Raw genomic sequence first — 20,311 nt, forward strand, 5'->3', positions numbered from 1 at the left:
CTCCAGTTTTAGTAAATTAACCCCATAGTGCAAGATCACTGGTGACCTAACTTTTCTTTGTTACAGATAAGCAATAAAGCTAGGTCACCTCCCTGCTCCCAGCCTGCAATTGGACAGTGAAGGAGCAACAATAGTTTATCTCTCTGCCCTCATTGCTCCTTCTATCAGCATGTTCCTTGTCAGCAAATGTTCCTGTAGTGTTTATGTTTTTTTGTTTTTTTTATATCTGCCTGAATTCCAGCTTGAAAAAGTTGGTAAGAAACTGCACCTGCAAACTGCACCTACAGGCCCTAATGATGCCTACAAACACAAATGATATGGCAAATGGATCATGTATGATACGGCAGTTTTTTCTCAGAGGAGGGAAGGGCACTGGCCTCTCACAGGAGAAGGTGATAGCAATCGTTTGGAAAAAAATCTATCCTGATCTGTCCATTATTCCCCCAAAAAAGCTTCTAATGTGGGTGTCACCCATGGTCCAAGAACCGCCCACAAATATATAGTAAGTTCTAATTCTGCATTTAAAAGACAGAACTGGTTAGACATGTGCAGAACGGAAACATTTGTTTTGTTTTGGATAGATTTGTTTTGTTACAAATTTTGCTCCGTTGAGTCGTTTTGGAATTCGTTCAGTTTCATTTAATTTCGTTTCGTTTATTAATTTTCTAATGGATTCCAAATTTTCTGAATGATTCGAATTCAGATCAGTTGAAAAATGATCGACTGATTCGAATTCTGTGTGAAGAATAGCTGGTTGTTAAAGAGTGGGCCCGGAAGCCGGCTGCCGCATCATTAACAACCAATGACTTATGAGCTGTCAGCGGTCTTCCCCGCTGAGAGCTGAAATGTAAGCAAAAGATTGCCCCCCCTGCCCCAAGGAACCCCCTCATGTTGAGGGCATGTGGCCTTGTATGGTACAGCCTGCCGGGCTGTATGCTCAGATAAGGGTCTAGTATGGATTTTGGGGTGCCCACACCGTTTTTTAAATTTTTTTATTTTGGCACAGGTTCCCCTTAAAATCCATACCAGACCTGAAGGGCCTGGTATGGATTGGGAGGGGGGGCATGCTGTTTTTTTCTGAATTTTCTATTGCCTGAATTCTTTTGCTTATAGCTTAGCTCTCAGCGGGAAAGCTGTAGAGTCATCGGTTGCTAAGGACGTGGCGGCCGGCTTCCGGGCCCATTCCTTAACAACCAGCTTTTCTTCACAGAGAATTCAAATTGGTCGATCATTTCTCAACCGATCCAAATTCGAATTGTTCTGAAAATTTGGAATTCATTAGAAAACAAATAAACAAAAAAAAAAATGAATTTCAACAAAATGTGTTACTGTTTCATGCAGAGATTCGGTTACATCGGCATCTCGGAATAACCAAAAATTTGTTTGAATATACATTCGGACTGAAACTAATTGCACATGTCTAGAACTGGTGAATATTTTATAATGTCTGTAGGCACCTACAAACACATAACCAGCCCACTGCGTGTACTAGCATAAAAATTCTATCTATCATCTGGTGTTGTACTAATCAATGAACAGTTTCATTAGGCAGAATATCCCAGAGGCCAAAATAACTGCAGTAAATACACATTTGGTGAGAGGTGGTGCACAGTCACCATTTCTGTTCCTGTGATAACCCAGGAGTCAGATGATGACCAAAAGGACAAACAAACATTCAGACAGTAGTTCTTTAAACCAGGTTACACAAAGAATACCAAAACCCAAACATCTTTGCTTAAATCAATAGTGAGCAGTAGTGCTTATCAAAGGTTTATGACCCTAATACTAAAGAGATATATGGACATATTCAATTAAATAGTGAGAAGTTATAAAAGTACCATTCAATTAAAATCTTGTACTGGTTCGAGATTAAAAAAGTGATGTTTTGTCTAGTTACTTTACTTTTGCATTTAGCGCTTTGTTCTTTGCAATGTCCATGGAATAAACTCAATATTGTAGATTTGGTTTTATTATTCTACTCTGGGCTCACAGATATAAGCCCTCAATAAAAAAACAAAACATTAGTTCATAAAACTGGGAAAAGGACAGAATAATGGGGATTTATAGATCATAAATTAGGTTTCATGAGATATCTTAGAACTAGGGGCACCATACATGTTACCAAAAATACACTCTCCGTCCCTTCATCACAAACTAAGAATAATTCTAGCGGGTTTCACTATATCACTATAAAGGTGATATTCAGAAACTGCCTGCGTCTGTCTTCTTTACATGTCACAGTCCCATTTATGTAAGTACAGAGCTTTTGCTGGCAGAATGCAGGGGAAAACACTACATAGTTAATAATTCTCTTGTTTCATTTCTACAAAAAATACCCTGTATAGATACTGTCCATGGCAGCAATGTCCAACAAGCACACCCTTCTGAAAATACTGATTCTAGGAAAATACTTGGAAAAAAAGGAATCCATCACATTATCATAATCTCATCAGTCAGTTTACTGGTTTTAGACACCATGTTGTTCTTTTCTCTCTTTGGCAAAGTCTTGTTAGTACACTTTCAATTTCCATATCAGTGTCACCAGTTCAGCAGTGCCCTTATATTACCCCATAGTCTTGTGACCCAAAGATCTGCTCCCAGTCGGCTCATGTATTGTATTTCAGGAGTCAGCATACTTCTGCAGAGTTGTTTATGCTGGGGCAGAATGTTCTTATTCAAATTATATCCTTGAATAGATGTTTTCCCCAGAGGCTGCCATGGTTGCAGACCAGACTCTTTAATCTTACTAGCATCTACTGGACCACCTCCTGCAATACATTCCTGCTTTAGTTCTTCATTCTTCCTTCTCAATTCTATGACATCCTTCTTCATCCTCTCCATTCCATATTTTTCTACCTTCTTCCAAAATGTAGTATTGAAATGTTGATAAATAAGTAAGTCAAGTGCGTTCCACTCCTGTGCCAACTGGTATATCTCAGGACTTAGACGGGAGCCACTTGAGTATTTACGTGCGTTTAGCTTAAAATAAAGTATGTCATCCATCTCCCAACACATCAACTCACGCAACAACAACAGTGACTCATCAAAATATTCCAACAGCATGACCAAATTAAATCGTTTATCAAGCTCCTCCAACATATTTTGCACTCTAGCATCTCCCACATCGATTTCATTATCATAACCCAGGTCAAATGTCAACAGATTACGCAGGTAGTGTGCATTAAATCCACTGGAATCGTAGTAACTTAGGGGACTTCGAAGAAAAGCATCCATCTTTTGCTCACTCCCTGTTCCTGGCAGAGTCCATGTTAATGGTACGACACGAGAAAAGTACTGGAATGAGGATTCAAAAAGCAGAGCTGGATTACGGAGAATAGTGACAAAGGTGGTATCTTGAGCCATGAGAAGGGTCACTTCGGAATGCCGGTACCGCATATGATTGCAGATAATATTAAAGCACATGCCGGGCTGGTACCCCTCAACTTGCCAATGCTGAAAATAGCTTGGATACTCAAAGTCATTGCGCCCGCGGGGGAAGGCGAAATGAAGATTGTGCTTCTCTCCATAGCGGAATAGAATATTAAGGATTGTGCTGCTTCCAGTTTTGTGGGTTTTCAGGAACATAAGGTTGTGTCTTGGTACACAGAGCAGTGAAGATGCAGAACTAGAATTGGCTTTTTGTAGATGGGAGCCAGAATTTGTAGATGGTTGACAACGGAAGGAGACAGGGTTTCTGCAAAGAACAAAAAAAGTTTATATACTTTTTTTAATTGTCTAAACCTCCCCCACACTATCCAAGTATAAATATTCTGTACAACTCTTGGGGATGGCTGGTGAGGAGTTGGGCATGGCCATTTTTGCATAACATGCAATTTTCTGCATTAAGTGTATGTTAGGCACATCAATAAAAGCAAATACAGACATCAGTGCTCCACTCCGAACGGTCTGCAAGCTTATCTCTCTCCCCCTCAGCCTGCTTTTCCCCCTTTTCATCCTTTAAAGGGGTTGTAAAGGTACATGTTTTTTTCACCTTAATGCATCCTATGCATTAAGGTGAAAAAACACCGGGCAGTCACCGGTCCCATAGACCCCCCCCCACCCGTTTTACTTACTGAGCCCTGAATTTCTGTTGGCGCGTCGCCACCGTCCCTCTCTCCACGGGTTCCTGGCTCATGATTGGATAGATTGAAAGCAGCGCAGTCATTGGCTCCCGCTGCTGTCAATCAAAAGCCGAGTCCTGCATTCGGCCTCTATGGACACCGAATGAATGACTCAAGAGCGCGCCCGCAAGGTAACCCCCTCGGGAGAGCGCTTCTCTGAGGAGGTTATCTAATGTGGGGAGGAGCCGCAGGAGCCGCTGAGGGACCCCAGAAATGGATGTTGGGGCCACTCTGTGCTAAATGAGCTGCGCAGTGGAGGTAAGTATGACATGTTTGTTATTTAATAAAAATAAAAAAACAATCCTTTAGTATTACTTTAACATGCTCTCACTAACGTTCATTTTTGCAATAATGCCCTCTCTCCTCAAACTCTCATTCCTTTTCCTCTCCTCTCCAACCCATACTCTATACATATCACCTTCACCTCAGCTCTCTCTGTAATACTGCCCTTATCTCCTGCTCCTGATCCTACATAATGTTACCACTGCCAAATCCCAGGGGTTTTTGCCCTTGTACAAAACCCTCTCAAACTTTGGCCCTATGAGGAAGTCTGCACTGACAAAACATGTCAGGGTGCTACCGCGTGCTGGATCGGATGTGACGCAAGCACACTAACTCGGAAGTGACGCGGTGCTTGGTGAGTACAACCGTACTGATACTGATGGATGAGTGTTTGTTAGAAGGCGATGTTTTATATAACTTTTGTGAGTGGTTTTAATGGTTTTTAAATAAATTAGTTGATGTTACGGTGCTGCACTAGTGAGCCTCTCTCTTTTACGGGCGAGTGTTGGATGGAGAGTCTATAAGGAGATGCGAATGTCTAAAGCAGGAGGATACTGGGAAAGTTGGGAGCTGATTTTCATCATTTAAAGCATTATATGCCAACCATCTTTGATGTGAGGTATTGATTTATGGTGAGCTCAATCACTCTACACTGTGGGAGTGGTTGTTACAAGCACTGCATGAAGATTGATATTTATCATTGAAGATATATTGTATGGACACTATTGGTGACTTTTAGCACATACGTATGTGTTTTTTTTTAGACTATTTGTGTTACTTTGAACTGTTTTTATTTGTTCTCTTTTTGACTTTAAAAATGCTTTGCAAGAGGATATGATGTGTAGCGCCACCTAATGTTTGTATATATCTTGCTTTTACAGATACTTTATATTAATTTCTCGGAAGATTGCGGATTGCAGTCATTTATCAGCTTCTTGGACCAGTGTCATTTTCTCAATGACTTCTCTGCATGGCTACCCTATTTTCTCTCCTCTGAAGTACCCGCCTTTTCCTCAGTGACTTTAAAGTGTTACTAAATGTACAACAGTAAAATCAGTCTGTATATGCAGTAAAGCATGCTTGTTATACTCACTGTGGAATCATAAGGGGTTAATCTTCTGCATTGTGTAAAAGGGCTGTTTGATCCTGTCTTCTCTGATCCTCCCCTTCTTCCACCACCCCCAATTTATCTGCTGATAGAACAGAGACTAAGGGGGAAGCTGCACATGCACAGTTTGGTGTGTATTGCTAGAGTTTTTTTTTTATTCTTGGGAGAGTGCATGTGATCAGCACAGGGCCAATCAGCACTGTCCAGACAGAGAGTCAGGGGTCCTGCAGTCTCATAGTACAATAAGGGGATAAAAGAAAACTCCTCCTACAAGATTTAACTAGACGCTGATAGAAGTCACATGACTGCTCTAACCGCTGATGAGAAAAGGTATTTAGCAGTTTATATTTACTAAACTAATTGCATTTCCATGTTCTGTGTACTGTGGGAGACCAGATATAGTGAATGCAGGGTCCTGGGTTTAGTAACACTTTGACATTCCAGTCAGTGCTAACACCTCAGCCACCTATCAACTACTCAACCTAACATCCTCTCTTAAAAGCTGAGTTCCACCCACTTTTGAGAGGTGGTCTTAAACAAAAGACCACCTCTCCACCCCTTGTTTTTGAATATTAAAACATTTTCTTTTTTTCTTCTAACATACCTTTTTAAGAAGTACATATAGTGTACTTCCGATCCATCCGGTCCGCAGCGCAGGACGTCATATCCTTTTTGTGCAGCGAGCCCCCCACTGTCTTCTGGGACCTGTGTGTGTCCCAGAAGACAGCTGGCCATTCACAAAGGGCCGCGCGACTTGCGCATGCGCAGTAGGAAACGTGCAGTGCAGTGCCACCTTAACCTCTGTAACATTTACAGAATTCACCCCTTCTTAACTAATGACTCCACAAAACAACTTTTTCACTCCCTGTTATCTCCCATCTTGACTACTGAACCTCCATTCTTGCTGACCTACCTCTACACAGGCTATTTCGCCTTCAGTCTAGCCTAAATGCTGCAAGAAGATTTTTACACCTTACTAGCTGATCCATAGCTGCTGCCCCTCTCTGCCAATCCCTTTACTAGCTTCCACTAGCCCAGCATATCAAGTTCAAAATACTATCCACAACATACAAAGCCATCCATAACAATGCCCCAGCCCAGCTACATCACCAACCTCATCTCAAGGCATCGCCCAAATCATCCACTGTGCTCCTCCCTAGACATCTTGCACTCCAGCTCCCTTGTCACCTCCTCCCATTTTTCCTTCAGGACTTCTCCAGAACCTCTTCCATCCTCTGGAACTCCCCACCCCAGTATGTCCTACCTTGTCCGTGATCCTTGAAAACTCATTTATTCATCGAAGCCTACCTCACCTCCACCTAAAAACTGTGTTTTGGCCACTTCCATCAGTTCGTCTGCAGCTATTACCTTTTGTAGCACCTCCTCTTCCCTTTGTAGGCTCCATGAGCAGGGCCTTCCTATTGCTTTTGTTTTAAACTATATTGTAATTGTACTACCCTTGTGTTCTCCCTTTACATTGTGAAGCTCTGCACAAACTGTTGGTGCTATACAAATCCTGTATAATAGCAATAATAATAATAAAGGAGCTAGGCAGAAAGGGTGGACATAGTCGGGCTCTCTTGGTGAGTGCCTGTCATGGCTCCTTAGCTCTATTAACCCCCAAAGCACTGTGAAGTGGGGACCATCGGAAAAGAAAGATTTTAGTGAAAGAAGGAAAGCACACAAAGGACATATCTCACAGAAGGAATGTAATGTCCCTTGTGCTGAATTTTTTTTTTGTTTTGGCTAAACTAAGGCTTTAATGATGCACAAAAAATATATATCATTCAGGCTGTAAGGACATAAATTTAAACTTGATATTATAATATCGTAGATTACTCACTCTGTGCTGCTAAGACTTAGAGGTGGAGCTGCATAAGAGTACAACAGAATCAAAAAGCTGGTGAGGAGGGTTCCCAAGATCAAGCCTTTCCATATTGACCGGCAAAGTTTGCCCTGGACCTGCAGGCACATCCTCTGTGAAAAAAAAAAAAAAAAAAGACACCACGTATAATGATCAATTGCTGCATATCAATTTACAAACATCATATACAAAGCAACAGTGAAGAGCCATTTCAGTTTTCTATATAATGACATAAATAACCAAATAATTTGAACAGGTACAACATGCAGTCCTCACCTAAACATACTGTAGTATAAGAGGGCAGTTGCACATAATCATGTGACAATTGGAAACACTGTAAAAAGTCTGCAGAATCTGGTTGTAAGGCATAGCACTAAAGCGTAACTAAACTCTCTCAATCATCATCATTCACTATGTTTCATCCTTATTCTGCTAGCCTTAGTAAATAGATAGGAAGGCATATTATATTTTGAACAACTTAAAACCAATCTCCCTGCTCCCGTTTGCCCCCAAATTTCTTGATCGCCTTGTTCACAACAAATCGAGTTGCTACCCCGCTAATTCTACCCTACTAAAACTTACTAATGACCTACTAACTTCTAAAACCAACGACCATTACTCCATACTCATACTTATACTCTAAATCCTCGTACACACGATCGGATTTTCAGACGGGAATTGTGTGATGACAGGCTGTTGGCGGAAAATCCGACTGGTTGTACGCTCCATCGGACAATTGTTGTCGGATTTTCCGCAGACAAATGTTGGATAGCAGGTTTTCAAATTTTTCGCGGACAAATGTCTGTTGTTGGATTTTTCAAGCGTGTGTACACAAGTCCGTCAGACAAAAGTCCAAAAGCACAAACACGCATGCTCGGAAGCAAGGACGAGCCAGAAGCGGTCGGTCTTGTAAACTAGCTTCGTAATGGAGAATTAACATTTGTGACGTGGCAAATTATGAAATCTCCAAATGCAGCGCACATTCTCTTCTTCTTTAATGGCATAATAATGAAGCTGCTTTGCTGGTGATACTGATGGAGTTATTGCAAACTAATTTTCAAAGGCTTTTATTTTCTAGTGGTATCAAGATCATAAATTATGCTTTTTTTATTTTTTATTTGGGCAAGTTACCACAACACCATTATCCCGTAGTTTTTAAGATCAAAGATACAACTATGTTGGTGTCCCTTGTCAATTTTACATTGTATTTTTTTAAATGTAACTGCCTACTCCCAAACTGTCATTTGAAGTAAAACAAATAGCCAAGTATTATTCTCCACAATTTTTTTTTGTGCATTAAAAAAAGAAAACAAATACAATTAGACATGCTATCTGCCAATAGAACTTAACCAAAAAGTGCATTCTATGCATCCAAAAATATTGAAAATATACCAAATCAAATCGTTATTCAACCAAAAAATAAAATAAAAGTCTCATGCACGTGTCCTGCTTCTTAATATAGGGGGTCAACAATGCCAAGAGTTGGTGAAAGCAGGGGTCCGTCATCTGGAGATAATCCGGAAAACAACTGGATTATTCTCCTGGAGCTCCCGCAGGAAAGGCATATGACATAATTCATCACGATTAATATAGCAACCATTTTTTGGTCCAAGAAAACATCCTCCTCCTGTTCCTGGACTGGACTTGGGTCAAAGCAACAACTCCAAGGCCAATAATAAATAACACGTTATCTCCTCCGATTCTGCAACATGTCTGGTTGACGAACGGCCGTTCAGAAACAAACTGAAAAGCACGAACTGAAAAGCGCAAAATGAAAAGTGCGAAATGAAAAGCGCGAATCAACACTCACCAAACTTCTACTAACACGAAATTAGCAGAAGGAGCCCAAAGGGTGGCACTAAAGAGCTGAAAAACCACGTAGTACGTCAGTGCGTTGGTGTTTGTTGGCCGACAATTCCTTGCCGTTTGTATGCAAGACATAATCCAGGCACACGCCTTCGGACAAAAGTCTTAGGTTTTTTCTGCGGAAAATTAGATCGTGTGTACGAGGCTTTAGTCCTTCTGCTGCTTTTGACACAGTTGACCACTCACTCCTCCTCAGTAAACTCTATTTCCTCTGTGACTTCACTCTTTCCTGGTTCTCCTCCTACCTTTCTCAGTGCACCTTCAGTGTCATATACAACTCTATCTCCTCTTCCTCTTCCTGTTCTTGGGCCCAGTCTCACTGTGCCCATCAATTGCGCCTCACTATGCCCATCAATTGCACCCACTGTGCCCATCAAATGCAGCCTCACTGTGCCCATCAAATGCAGCCTCACTGTACACATCATATGCAGCCTCACTGTGCCCATCAATTACAGCCTCACTGTGCCAGTCAATTGCAGCCTCACTGTGCCCATCAATTGCAGCCTCATTGTGCACATCATATGCAGCTTCACTGTGCCCATCAGTTACAGCCTCACTGTGCCCATCAATTACAGCCTCACTGTGCCCATCAATTACAACCTCACTGTGCCCGTCAAATGCAGCATCACTGTGCCCGCCAATTGCAGCATCACTGTGCCCGTTAAATGCAGCGTCACTGTGCCCATCAATTGCAGCCTCACTGTGCCCATCCATTACAGCCTCAATGTGCCCATCAATTACAGCCTCAATGTGCTCCTCAAATGCAGCCTCACTGTGCTCCTCAAATACAGCCTCACTGTGCCCATCAATTGCAGCCTCACTGTGCCCATTATGAGGGGTTCCCACCATCCCTGTGCTAAATTCCCGGGTCTGTACACCTGTACCCATCAATTGCAGCTCCACTGTGCCCATCAACTGCAGCCTCACTGTGCCCGTCAAATGCAGTGTCACTGTGCCCATCAATTGCAGCCTCACTGTGCCCATCAATTGCAGCCTCACTGTGCCCATTAATTGCAGCCTCACTGTGCCTGTCACATGCAGCTTCACTGTGCCTGTCACATGCAGCCTCACTGTGCCTGTCAAATGTAGCTTCACTGTGCCCATCAAATGCAGCCTTAATGTGCCCATCAATTACAGCCTCACTGTGCCCATCAATTGCAGCCTCACGTTGCCCATTATGAGGGGTTCCCACCATCCCTGTGCTCAGTTCCCGGGTCGGTAAACCCGTGCCCATCAATTGCAGCCTCACTCTGCCCATCAAATTCAGCCTCACTGTGCCCGTCAAATGCAGCCTCACTGTAGTGCTTGGGGGGAGGGGGAGATCAGTAGCAGTGCTTGGGGGGAGGGGGGAATCAGTAGCAGTGCTTGGGAGAAGGGGGATCAGTAGCAGTTCTTGGGAGGGGGGGAATCAGTAGCAGTGCTTGGGGGGGTCAGTAGCAGTGCTTGGGGGGGGTCAGTAGCAGTGCTTGGGAGGGGGGGGTTGAATCAGTAGCAGTGCTTGGCAGGGGTGGGAATCAGTACCAGTGCTTGGGAGGGGGGGGGGGAATCAGTAGCAGTGCTTGAGGGGGGATCAGTAGCAGTGCTCGGGAGGGGGGGGAATCAGTAGCAGTGCTTGGCAGGGGTGGGAATCAGTACCAGTGCTTGGGAGGGGGGGGTCAGTAGCAGTGCTTGAGGGGGGATCAGTAGCAGTGCTCGGGAGGGGAGGGATCAGTAGCAGTGCTTGGGAGGGGGGGAAATCAGTAGCAGTGCTGGAGGGGGGGGGATCAGTAGCAGTGCTTGGGAGGAGGGGGGATCAGTAGTAGTGCTTGGGGGGGGGGATCTGTAGCAGTGCTTGGGAGGAGGGGGAGATCAGTAGCAGTGCTTGGGGGGAGGAGGGGAATCAGTAGCAGTGCTTGAGGGGGGGATCAGTAACAGTGCTTTGGAGGGGGCGAATCAGTAGCAGTGCTTGGGAGGAGGGGGGATCAGTAGCAGCTCTTGGGGGGGAATCAGTAGCAGTGCTTGGGGGGAGGGGGAGATCAGTAGCAGTGCTTGGGGGGAGGGGGGGGAATCAGTAGCAGTGCTTGGGAGAGGAGGGATTAGTAGCAGTGCCTTGGGGGGGGGGGATCAGTAGCAGTGCTTGGGGGGGGAATCAGTAGCAGAGCTTGGGGGGGGGGGGCAGTAGCAGTGTTTGGGAGGGGGGGAATCAGTGGCAGTGCTTGGGAGGGGGGGTCAGTAGCAGTGCTTGGGAGGGGGGATCAGTAGCAGTGCTTGGGAGGGGGGGATCAGTAGCAGTGTTTGGGAGGGGGGGGAATCAGTAGCAGTGCTTAGGAGAGGGGGGATCAGTAGCAGTGCTTGGGAGGGGGGGATCAGTAGCAGTGCTTGGGAGGGGGGGATCAGTAGCAGTGCTTGGGAGGGGTGGGAATCAGTACCAGAGCTTGGGAGGGGGGGGGAATCAGTAGCAGTGCTCGGGAGGGGGGGAATCAGTAGCAGTGCTTAGGAGGGGGGGATCAGTAACAGTGCTTGGGGGGGGGAATCAATAGCAGCGCTTAGGGGGGGGGGGGATCAGTAGCAGTGCTTGGGAGGGGGGGGGATCAGTAGCAGTGCTTGGGGGGGAATCAGTAGCAGTGCTTGGGAGGGGGGGATTAGTAGCAGTGCTTGGGAGGGGGGGGGATCAGTAGCACTGCTTGTGAGAGGAGGCAATCAGTAGCAGTGCTTCATTCTGGCCAGCAGTGGGCAGGTCCCATTCTCCTTCTGGGTGAGGTGCTCTACTCCTTCCAGAGTAGTTCTGGACTGCATGCGCCTCCCGCCGGTCCTCGGGGAGCCCGATCTGCCTGTCCTCCACCTGCTGTTAGTGCTGGAAGTGGAGAGGAGGGCAGATAGCAGTCCCTGGCTGCCCCGAACATCGCTCACACACAAAACAAGCTTTTGGCTGGTCTGTATTGAGAGGCGGAGGGAGTGTAAATAATATCCTGCCTTCCTCTCTCATAGGCTACAGCTGTTTGATCCCCCAGCGGCCGCCGGTGCTCTGGTGAAGGTGCCCCAGAGGAGGTAGCTTAGCGGCGGGGAGTGCTCTGGCAGAGGTGCCCCAGCGGCAGGGAGTGCTCTGGCGGAGGTGCCTCCACGTTTGATCCCCTCACGGCCAGCAGTGCCTAATTACAGGCAGCAGCGCAGCAGGCTTCACAGATTTGGACATGGGAGTTCTCTGGCGGAGGCGCCGGAACGGCGTTCTGGCACGTTCTGGCAGGAAAAAAGCCCTGAACTCACACACACAGCGGTCACGCATCTAGATGCATTTGGCGCATCTAGCTGCAGGAACCCAATTTTTATGGAAATGAATAGTAAAGCAGATGCAGATTTCCAGAACTGGACTAACAAATGTTTATAGTGAAAGGCGACTGGTGTTTTCTATTAACCACTTCCATACAGGGCATTTTCACCCCCTTCCTGCCCAGGCCAATTTTCAGCTTTCAGCGCTGTTGCACTTTCAATAACAATTGCGCAGTCATACTACACTGTACCCAAATGAAATTTTTATCATTTTTTCCCCACTAATAGAGCTTTCTTTTGGTGGTATTTGATCACCCCTGTGTTTTTTATTTCTTGTGCTATAAACAAAAGAAGAGTGACAAGTTTGAAAAAAACACAATATTTTTTACTTTTTGCTATAATAAATATAATAAATTTTTTTTTCTTTTTAAACAAATGTTTTTCTCAATTTAGGCCGATACGTATATTCTTCTACATATTTTTGGTAAAAAATATCGCAATAACCGTATATTTATTGGTTTGCGCAAAAGTTATAGCGTCTACAAAATAAGGGGATAGATTTATAGCATTTTTATTATTATTTTTTTTTTACTAATAATGGCGGCGATCTGCGATTTTTAACGTGACTGCGATATTGCGGCGGACACATCGGACAATTTTGACACATTTTTGGGACCATTCACATTTATACAGCGATCCGTGCTATAAAAATGCATTGATTACTGTATAAATGTGACTGGCAATGAAGGGGTTAACCAGGAGGGGGAGCTGTAGGGGTTAATGTGTTGCTAGGGAGTGATTCTAACTGTGGGGGGAGGGGATTCACAAGGGGAGGAGACCGATCAGTGTTCCTCTGTACAAGGAACATACCATCGGTCTCCTCCCATCTGACAGGACGTGGATCTGTGTTTACACACACAGATCCACGGTCCTGCTCGGTTACCGGGCAATCGCGGGTGCCCGGCGGACATCGCGGACGCCGGGCACGCGCACCCCTGGGCTGCCTGGAAGGCTGCGCTGTCATATGACGGCGGCCCAGGATAACAGCTGCACCGTCCCGCCGTCATGCAGCAAGTGGTTAAACAAGGTCTAAATGGGCCATTGACATGCATCACAGTTGAACTTAGGAATGTGTCTTTGCAAAGTTAAACTAAATGAAATCCTTTCTTATTTTTGCTTGGGGATAGAGTGCAGAGGGATTACAAGTCTTGTCAGTTTTTGGGGATGTCTGCACCCCTGATAGCGTCTAAAAATGAAATTTGTATTATTTTTTCCCCACAAATAGAGCATTATTTTGGTGGTATTTGATCACATCTGCGTTTTTTATTTTTTGCGCTATGAACAAAAGAAGAGGGACAAGTTTGAAAAAAACACAACATTTTTTACTTTTTGTTATAATAAATATCCATTTTTTTTTTTTTAAAACAAATTTTTTCCTCAGTTTAGGCCGATACTTATTCTTCTACATACTTTTGGTAAAAAAAAAACGCAATAAGCGTATATTGATTGGTTTGCGCAAAAGTTATAGCGTCTACAAAATAGGGGATAGATTTATAGCATTTTTATTAGTGACACTAGTGACACGGCAGGCACGCGTGATTGCCGTCGGCAGCGCGCGCCCCCTGGTGGGTAGGGAAGGTGAGGGCGTCATATGACGCCCTCCCAGAACAAGAGCCGCGCCGCCTGGCCGTCATATGACAGCCAGCGGGCGGCAAGCGTTTAATAACCCCCAAAATACCTAATAATGTGGGGTGTACACAACAAAGTGCTAGAGTGCAATTTGCCTAATGGGGACACTAGTTAGATTGACCTGTGTGTCCCCAAGGAAAGACATTGGTAGGGTTTTACAATCACTTCCTGTTTGGCTATGTGACAGGAAGTGAAGCCAATTTTCAGAAAAGGGACACAATGCCCAACCTAAAAAAGACAAGCAGGGGTTCTAACACTCACTTGGTTTCCCTCAAATGCCCACAATTAGAATAGGCTTATCTTGAGCTAGATTTTAGCTCAGTGCTCTAAATCAGTGGTTCTAAACCCTGTCCTCAAGTACCCCCCCAACAGGCCATGTTTGCAGGATTACCTTCATCTTGCACAGGTGCTTTAAATCAGAGTCAATGGCTTGGTATTTTGGACAACTATTTAGCAAGATAAATTCCCAAAACTTCTCCTGTCGGGGGTAATTGAGGACTGAGGCTGAGAACCATTGTTCTAAAATGGAAAATGTAATACTTACCTCTCTGTAATTTTCATTTCCTGGTGCTTAACCATGGCAGCATACGCTTGTGTATGCTACCATGAAGGCACCAGGAAGGTAACTTTTAGACAAACCACACCTTTTTTTGTTATGCCATACCAATCAGCCTAGTTAAGCTGCAGCTGGGAAATCTGTTGCATGAAAATTGTTTGGGGGGCGGGGCGAAGAGTGTAAAATGCATTAATTGGCTGACGTTGCGTGTGGTTCCACATTGTGCCGGTGGGTGTCGGTGTCACCATCAGAAGGTGTTGGAAAAGCAACATGTTAAAGCGGATGAGTGCTTCTCTGTCCCGGAGACAACTCGGTGGAGGTGGTCCTCCGAGTTGCATTCTGGGAGAGGGTATTTATGGGACAGACGCCATGTTTAGGGGTTCATTTTCAGCCACCTGCTGGCCCTCCTGGCCGACAGGTATGTGTTAGAGTACCACCTCGTGGTCCTCCGTTCCAGAGGCCCGCGTCGCTGCGGCGCATGGGTGGGCCCAGAAGCCTGTCTGGGGCCTACCACAGCAGCCGAGGAATGGTCCTGAGCTGTCTATCCAGAGTGAAGAAGCTGGACAACCGAGGAGATCCCAGGGGAGGACCCGTCATGGAAGGATCATGCATAGTGCTGGTCTGGAGAGGGGCCTGGTGACTCGGTTGGAGGACGTATCCTGAAGTAGTCTTATTACATGGTACTGCCGGGTTGGCTTAGAGGTCCAAGTACTGTGTCTGACATTTATCACGAACCAATACATCCTGTGGCAGAGGATTGTACGGGTTTATTTCAAGCAAGTCTGTGGCAGAGACTTTTGTTCGTGCTATGTACTGGCTGCTAGGCAAGTGAGAGAGGCCTATGCAGGCGAGCAAAGATTGTGTCCCAAAAAAGGGGATTGCATTCAATTACAGTATTCAACTTTAAAGGATGTTCTAAAGAAACCTAAAGAAAGGTATTTGAGCTTCCCTGCAGTTTTCCTCCTGCCTCTTTCCTGCTACGTCCTTCGTTACTTGGTTCAATAAAGCATTGAAAATGTACTCAAGTGTTGGTGCTTATATCGTCCAGAGGTAAACTCAACGGAACTCTAGACCGGTGAAACAGAGGTATCGAGAGTGAAGGTAACAGCCCACTTAAACCAGCAGCTCCACCGAGAGTTAGTGCTACACAAGGAAAGCAAAAAACTCTCGGTGGAACTGCTGGTTTAAAGCGGGCTCTTACCTTCACTCTCGATACCTCTGTTTCACCGGCACCGGGTTTAGGGTCCCGTTGAGTTTACCTCTGGACGATGTAGACACCAAACACTTGAGTATATTTTCCAATGCTTTAATGAACCAGTAATAAAGGAAGTAGCAGGAAAGAGGCAGAAGGAAAACTGCATGGAAGCTTAAATACCTTTCCTTAGTATTCTTTAGAACATTCTTTGGAATTGAACACTTGTAGTTGAATGCACTCCCCTTGTGGGATTCAATCTTTGCCCGCCTGGATAGGCCTCTCTTGCCTAGCAGCCAGTATGTAGCACGAACAAAAGTCTTTGCCACAGACTTGTTTGGAATAAAACCCTGTACGATCCTCTGACACAGGATGTATTGGTTTGCAATGAATGTCAGACACAGTACTTGAACCTTTAAGCCAACCCGGCAGTACTATGCAGTAAGATTACTTCAGGATACGTCCTACAACCGAGTCACCAGGCCCCTCTCCAGACCAGCACTCTGCATGATCCTTCCATGACGGGTCCTCCCCTGGGATCTCCTCGGTTGTCCAGCTTCTTCACTCAGGATAGACAGCTCAGGACCATTCCTCTGCTGCTGTGGTAGGCCCCAGACAGGCTTCTGGGCCCACCCACGCGCCGCAGCGACGCGGGCCTCTGGAACGGAGGACCACGAAGTGGTACTCTAACACATACCTGTCGGCCAGGAGGGCCAGGTGGCTGAAAATGAACACCTAAACATGGCGTCTGTCCCATAAATACTCTCTCCCAGAATGCAACTCGGAGGACCACCTCCACCGACTTGTCTCTGGGACAGAGGAGCACTCATACGCTTCAACACGTTGCCTTTCCAACACCAGCCCATGGTGACGACAACACCCACCGGCACAGTGTGGAACTACACGCAACTCAGCCAAGCTGGAACAGAGGCAAATCTAACTTCACCTAATAATCAACCCACAAAATTTACCTATCAGCAGTAGATTGAAAATCTACCAACGCTACATATGTTAATATGACCAGAAAAATCCAAGTGCTGTTCACACACAAAAAGAACAAAAAAAAACAAAGTCCCTGAGCATGCCCAGAACAACACAAATGCAGCTAGCACAAAATAAGCCACCCCCCTGTCCAAAATGAAGCACATCATCCAGCATGCTACAAAATTACAGATGGGACAAACACCCCCCAAGTCCAGGGGGGTAAACAAAGAGCCTAACATGAGCAAAAGTTATACAACAAATACCAACAAATAAGTTATACAGCAACAAAGTTATACAACAAATACCAAGAAATACCATTGCAGTCTATGGGAACCAGTGGCGGCTGGTGCTCAAAATTTTTTGGGGGGGCGCAAACAAATTGAAAAATTCTGAAAAAAAAAATCCATCAATTGCAGTCTCACTGTGCCCATCAAACGCAGCCACTGTGCCATCAAACACTGCCACTGTGCCCATCAAATGCTCCCACTGTGCCATCAAATGCTGCCACTGTGCCCATTGAATGCAGCCACTGTGCCCATCAAATGCTCCCACTGTGCCATCAAATGCTGCCACTGTGCCCATCGAATGCTCCCACTGTGCCCATCGAATGCTCCCACTGTGCCCATCGAATGCTCCCACTGTGCCCATCGAATGCTGCCACTGTGCCCATTGAATGCAGCCACTGTGCCATCAAAGGCTCCCACTGTGCCCATTGAATGCAGCCACTGTGCCCATTGAATTAAGCCACTGTGCCCATCGAATGCTGCCACTGTGCCTGCCCGCCTGCTGTCTGCCAGTTATTTACCCTGTCTCGGTGGGGCAGCGGGTGACGGCAGCGGCGGGTGGTGTCCTCAATGCTCCTCCATGTCCTCGTTGTCTACTCCCGTCCTCTCCTATGATTGGATGCCTGATAGGCGTCCAATCACAGTGCCTGTCGTTTCAGCCAATCAGGTGACGGGTAACAGGCCCGAGCACCTGATTGGCGGAGAGGCAGTTTAGTGTTAGGAAAGCGAATATTCATTTTCTTTTCTAATACAGCTGGGTGAATTGCATGACGCTCGCTGTTTACCTTTTTTGATGCTTATTAGAGACTATGGCTCTAATCAGGTGCTTCAAGAACACTCCCCGCCGCTGTAATTCAGGCGCCCAGCGCTCGAAGAGGGGCCGGGCACCTGAAAAAGGGGTGGCAGCGGCGGCCATGGATAGATTCATGCAATGCATGAATCTATCTATTGGTGATAGAGGGGGTGGCTGGAGAGAGGGGGCGGCGCCGTGCACCCTTATAGATGCACCGCCACTGATGGGAACTGACTTGTTAATTTTGCGAGTCGCCACTTGGCTGGCTTATATTCTAGTTATTGACCTTAAAATGGGTATGGGGGCCCAGGTCCCACCCTGAGGGACATATATCAATGTCACCAATTTGGACAACCCCAAAAATGAAACAAGAAGTGCCTTTAAAAATGCAAAATTGCTTAAAAGCTAGTGACTTGGGGGGCTTACTCTGCCTGTAAAGTGGTGCATCTGTAGCATGTATCCAAAATGCTGCTTCAAAGATGTACGGCTTTAGAGAAAACTTACAAATCTACATTGCAGCTGCAAGATCTTAACCCAAAACAAAAAATAGCCTGCCCCCCCAATACCTACAAGGCCATTTGAGTCTGTTAAGGCTTAAAATGAGAACCCCCATGTGAAAAATACCACCCCAAATTAAAAAAATATTGTGCCCCTCCCACACACTAACAAGCCCCCTAGCCAAACACACAGCAAGCCAGCCCATGAAAGGGGGGTGGGTGCTTGGGGGCAGGAGGGGCTCGTGCACCCCAAAAGTCAACCACCTTGTTCCCATATTCAGGGGGACAAGGGCCTCTTCCATACAACACTATGCTGGGGATGTGGGGGGTTGCAGACAGGGGGCTTTACGGAATGTGGAAAACCCCTTTAAACTAGTGGGTACAAGGTGCTTTGTGGTTGGTATTGGGCTGATCCCAACATGCCCCAAAGGCAACCAGCTATGTTGAGTGCATGTAGCCTTGTATGTTTCAGGAGGGGGTTGGGCGATCGCTCTTCTCGCCCCTTTCCTAGCTGGTCCTGTTGTATGCTCTGAAAAAGAATGTGGTTTGGATTGGTGAAGGCAGCTCACAGCCTTTTGAGAATAGAGTGGAGTGTGGAGTTCCCCTTTAAAAGCAAAAGTTAGTCCACGGAAATCCAAGGGATTAGAGGGGGGAGACAAGAGCATTGTAGAATGGAGTGTGGAGTTCCCCTTTAAAAGCAAAAGTTAGTCCATGGAAATCCAAGGGGTTAGAGGGGGGAGACAAGAACATTGGAGAATGGAGTGTGGAGTTCCCCTTTAAAAGCAAACGTTAGCTCATGGAAATCCAAGGGGTTAGAGGGGAGAGACAAGAGCATTGCAGAATGGAGTGTGGCGTTCCCCTTTAAAAGCAAAAGCTAGCCCAAGGAAATCATATGCATTAGAGGGGGAAGGTTAAATGCCCTTTTAGGAGGAGCTAGAGGAGCGAGAGTCTTTTTACATAATTTTAACAAGGTGCATGTCACATGTTGGCAACATAACATGCTAACATGACCCGTGTGCAAATCTCCTTAAAAAATACATAAAGGTGAACCAACGTAGAAAAAAAAAAAGTCAAGTTTAGAGGTGCGCCTGTTCAACCCATGCAATTGCATGTACGTTGCTTAAGATTTGCTAAGATTTTGGCCGCACAGTGAACAAACGCATGTGAACGAGCGCAAGAGCCGCTTGCTCATGCGCACTGCTTACATTGATCTCACACAGTGCTAAGCGTAATTGCAGGCACAGCAGGCTTTCTCTGAAAAAGTTACTTTCTCATTCTACTTTGGGCATATTTGTTACTTGGGCAGTTGTTACTAAACTTCCTCACATCACCCCATAATATTGGCACCTCCGTCTTCTGTCAATATTGATTTGGAGATGCCGTACACCATGTCCATAGTGGCCCACAGATTGCATTCTCCCATGCTCCGAGATCGCTATAGTAAATGGGGGATTCGTACTCTGTTACCAGCGCACCATTTCATAAATATGGAAATGTGCGTTGCGCCTCGCCGCGCGCCTCTACTGATGGCGCACAGCTTTCGTAAATCACCCCCTGGGTGCTGGTCCAGTCCGTGGTCTGAGCATATGTCCAAATAAAGAGAAATGGTGAACGCACTCCAGGGTGTTTAGGTATAAATTATTTTCTTTATTCCTTAAGATCCAAAACGTAGACCATGTCAAGACATAACGATGCAGCCAAGCACAGCAGAGGTTGACGCGTTTCACGAATAACTTTGCTTAGTGATAACCTAAAATGCACCTACAGGTATAACTCTTAAATAGCAGGAATTCAGCTGGATATAACTGGTGCCTGATTTTGCTGATTAA

At 45.6% G+C, this 20,311-nt stretch overlaps 1 protein-coding gene across 1 annotated transcript in view; it reads right to left on the reverse strand.

Moving 5' to 3' along the window:
- Positions 1–200: 200 nt before the first annotated feature.
- Positions 201–20,311, reverse strand: part of GAL3ST1 (galactose-3-O-sulfotransferase 1) — a 98,343-nt gene continuing 78,232 nt past the window's right edge. Inside the window, exons 2-3 of the mRNA XM_073630953.1 lie at positions 7,355–7,488; positions 201–3,694 (exon numbers count right to left, since the gene is read on the reverse strand). Of these exons, the coding sequence (XP_073487054.1) occupies positions 2,539–3,694; positions 7,355–7,485 (1,287 nt within the window). The 5' untranslated portion in view covers positions 7,486–7,488 and the 3' untranslated portion in view covers positions 201–2,538. The remainder of the gene's footprint in view (positions 3,695–7,354; positions 7,489–20,311) is intronic.

Source organism: Aquarana catesbeiana, linkage group LG01 (genome assembly GCF_042186555.1).
Source record: "Aquarana catesbeiana isolate 2022-GZ linkage group LG01, ASM4218655v1, whole genome shotgun sequence".
Taxonomy (NCBI): domain Eukaryota; kingdom Metazoa; phylum Chordata; class Amphibia; order Anura; family Ranidae; genus Aquarana; species Aquarana catesbeiana.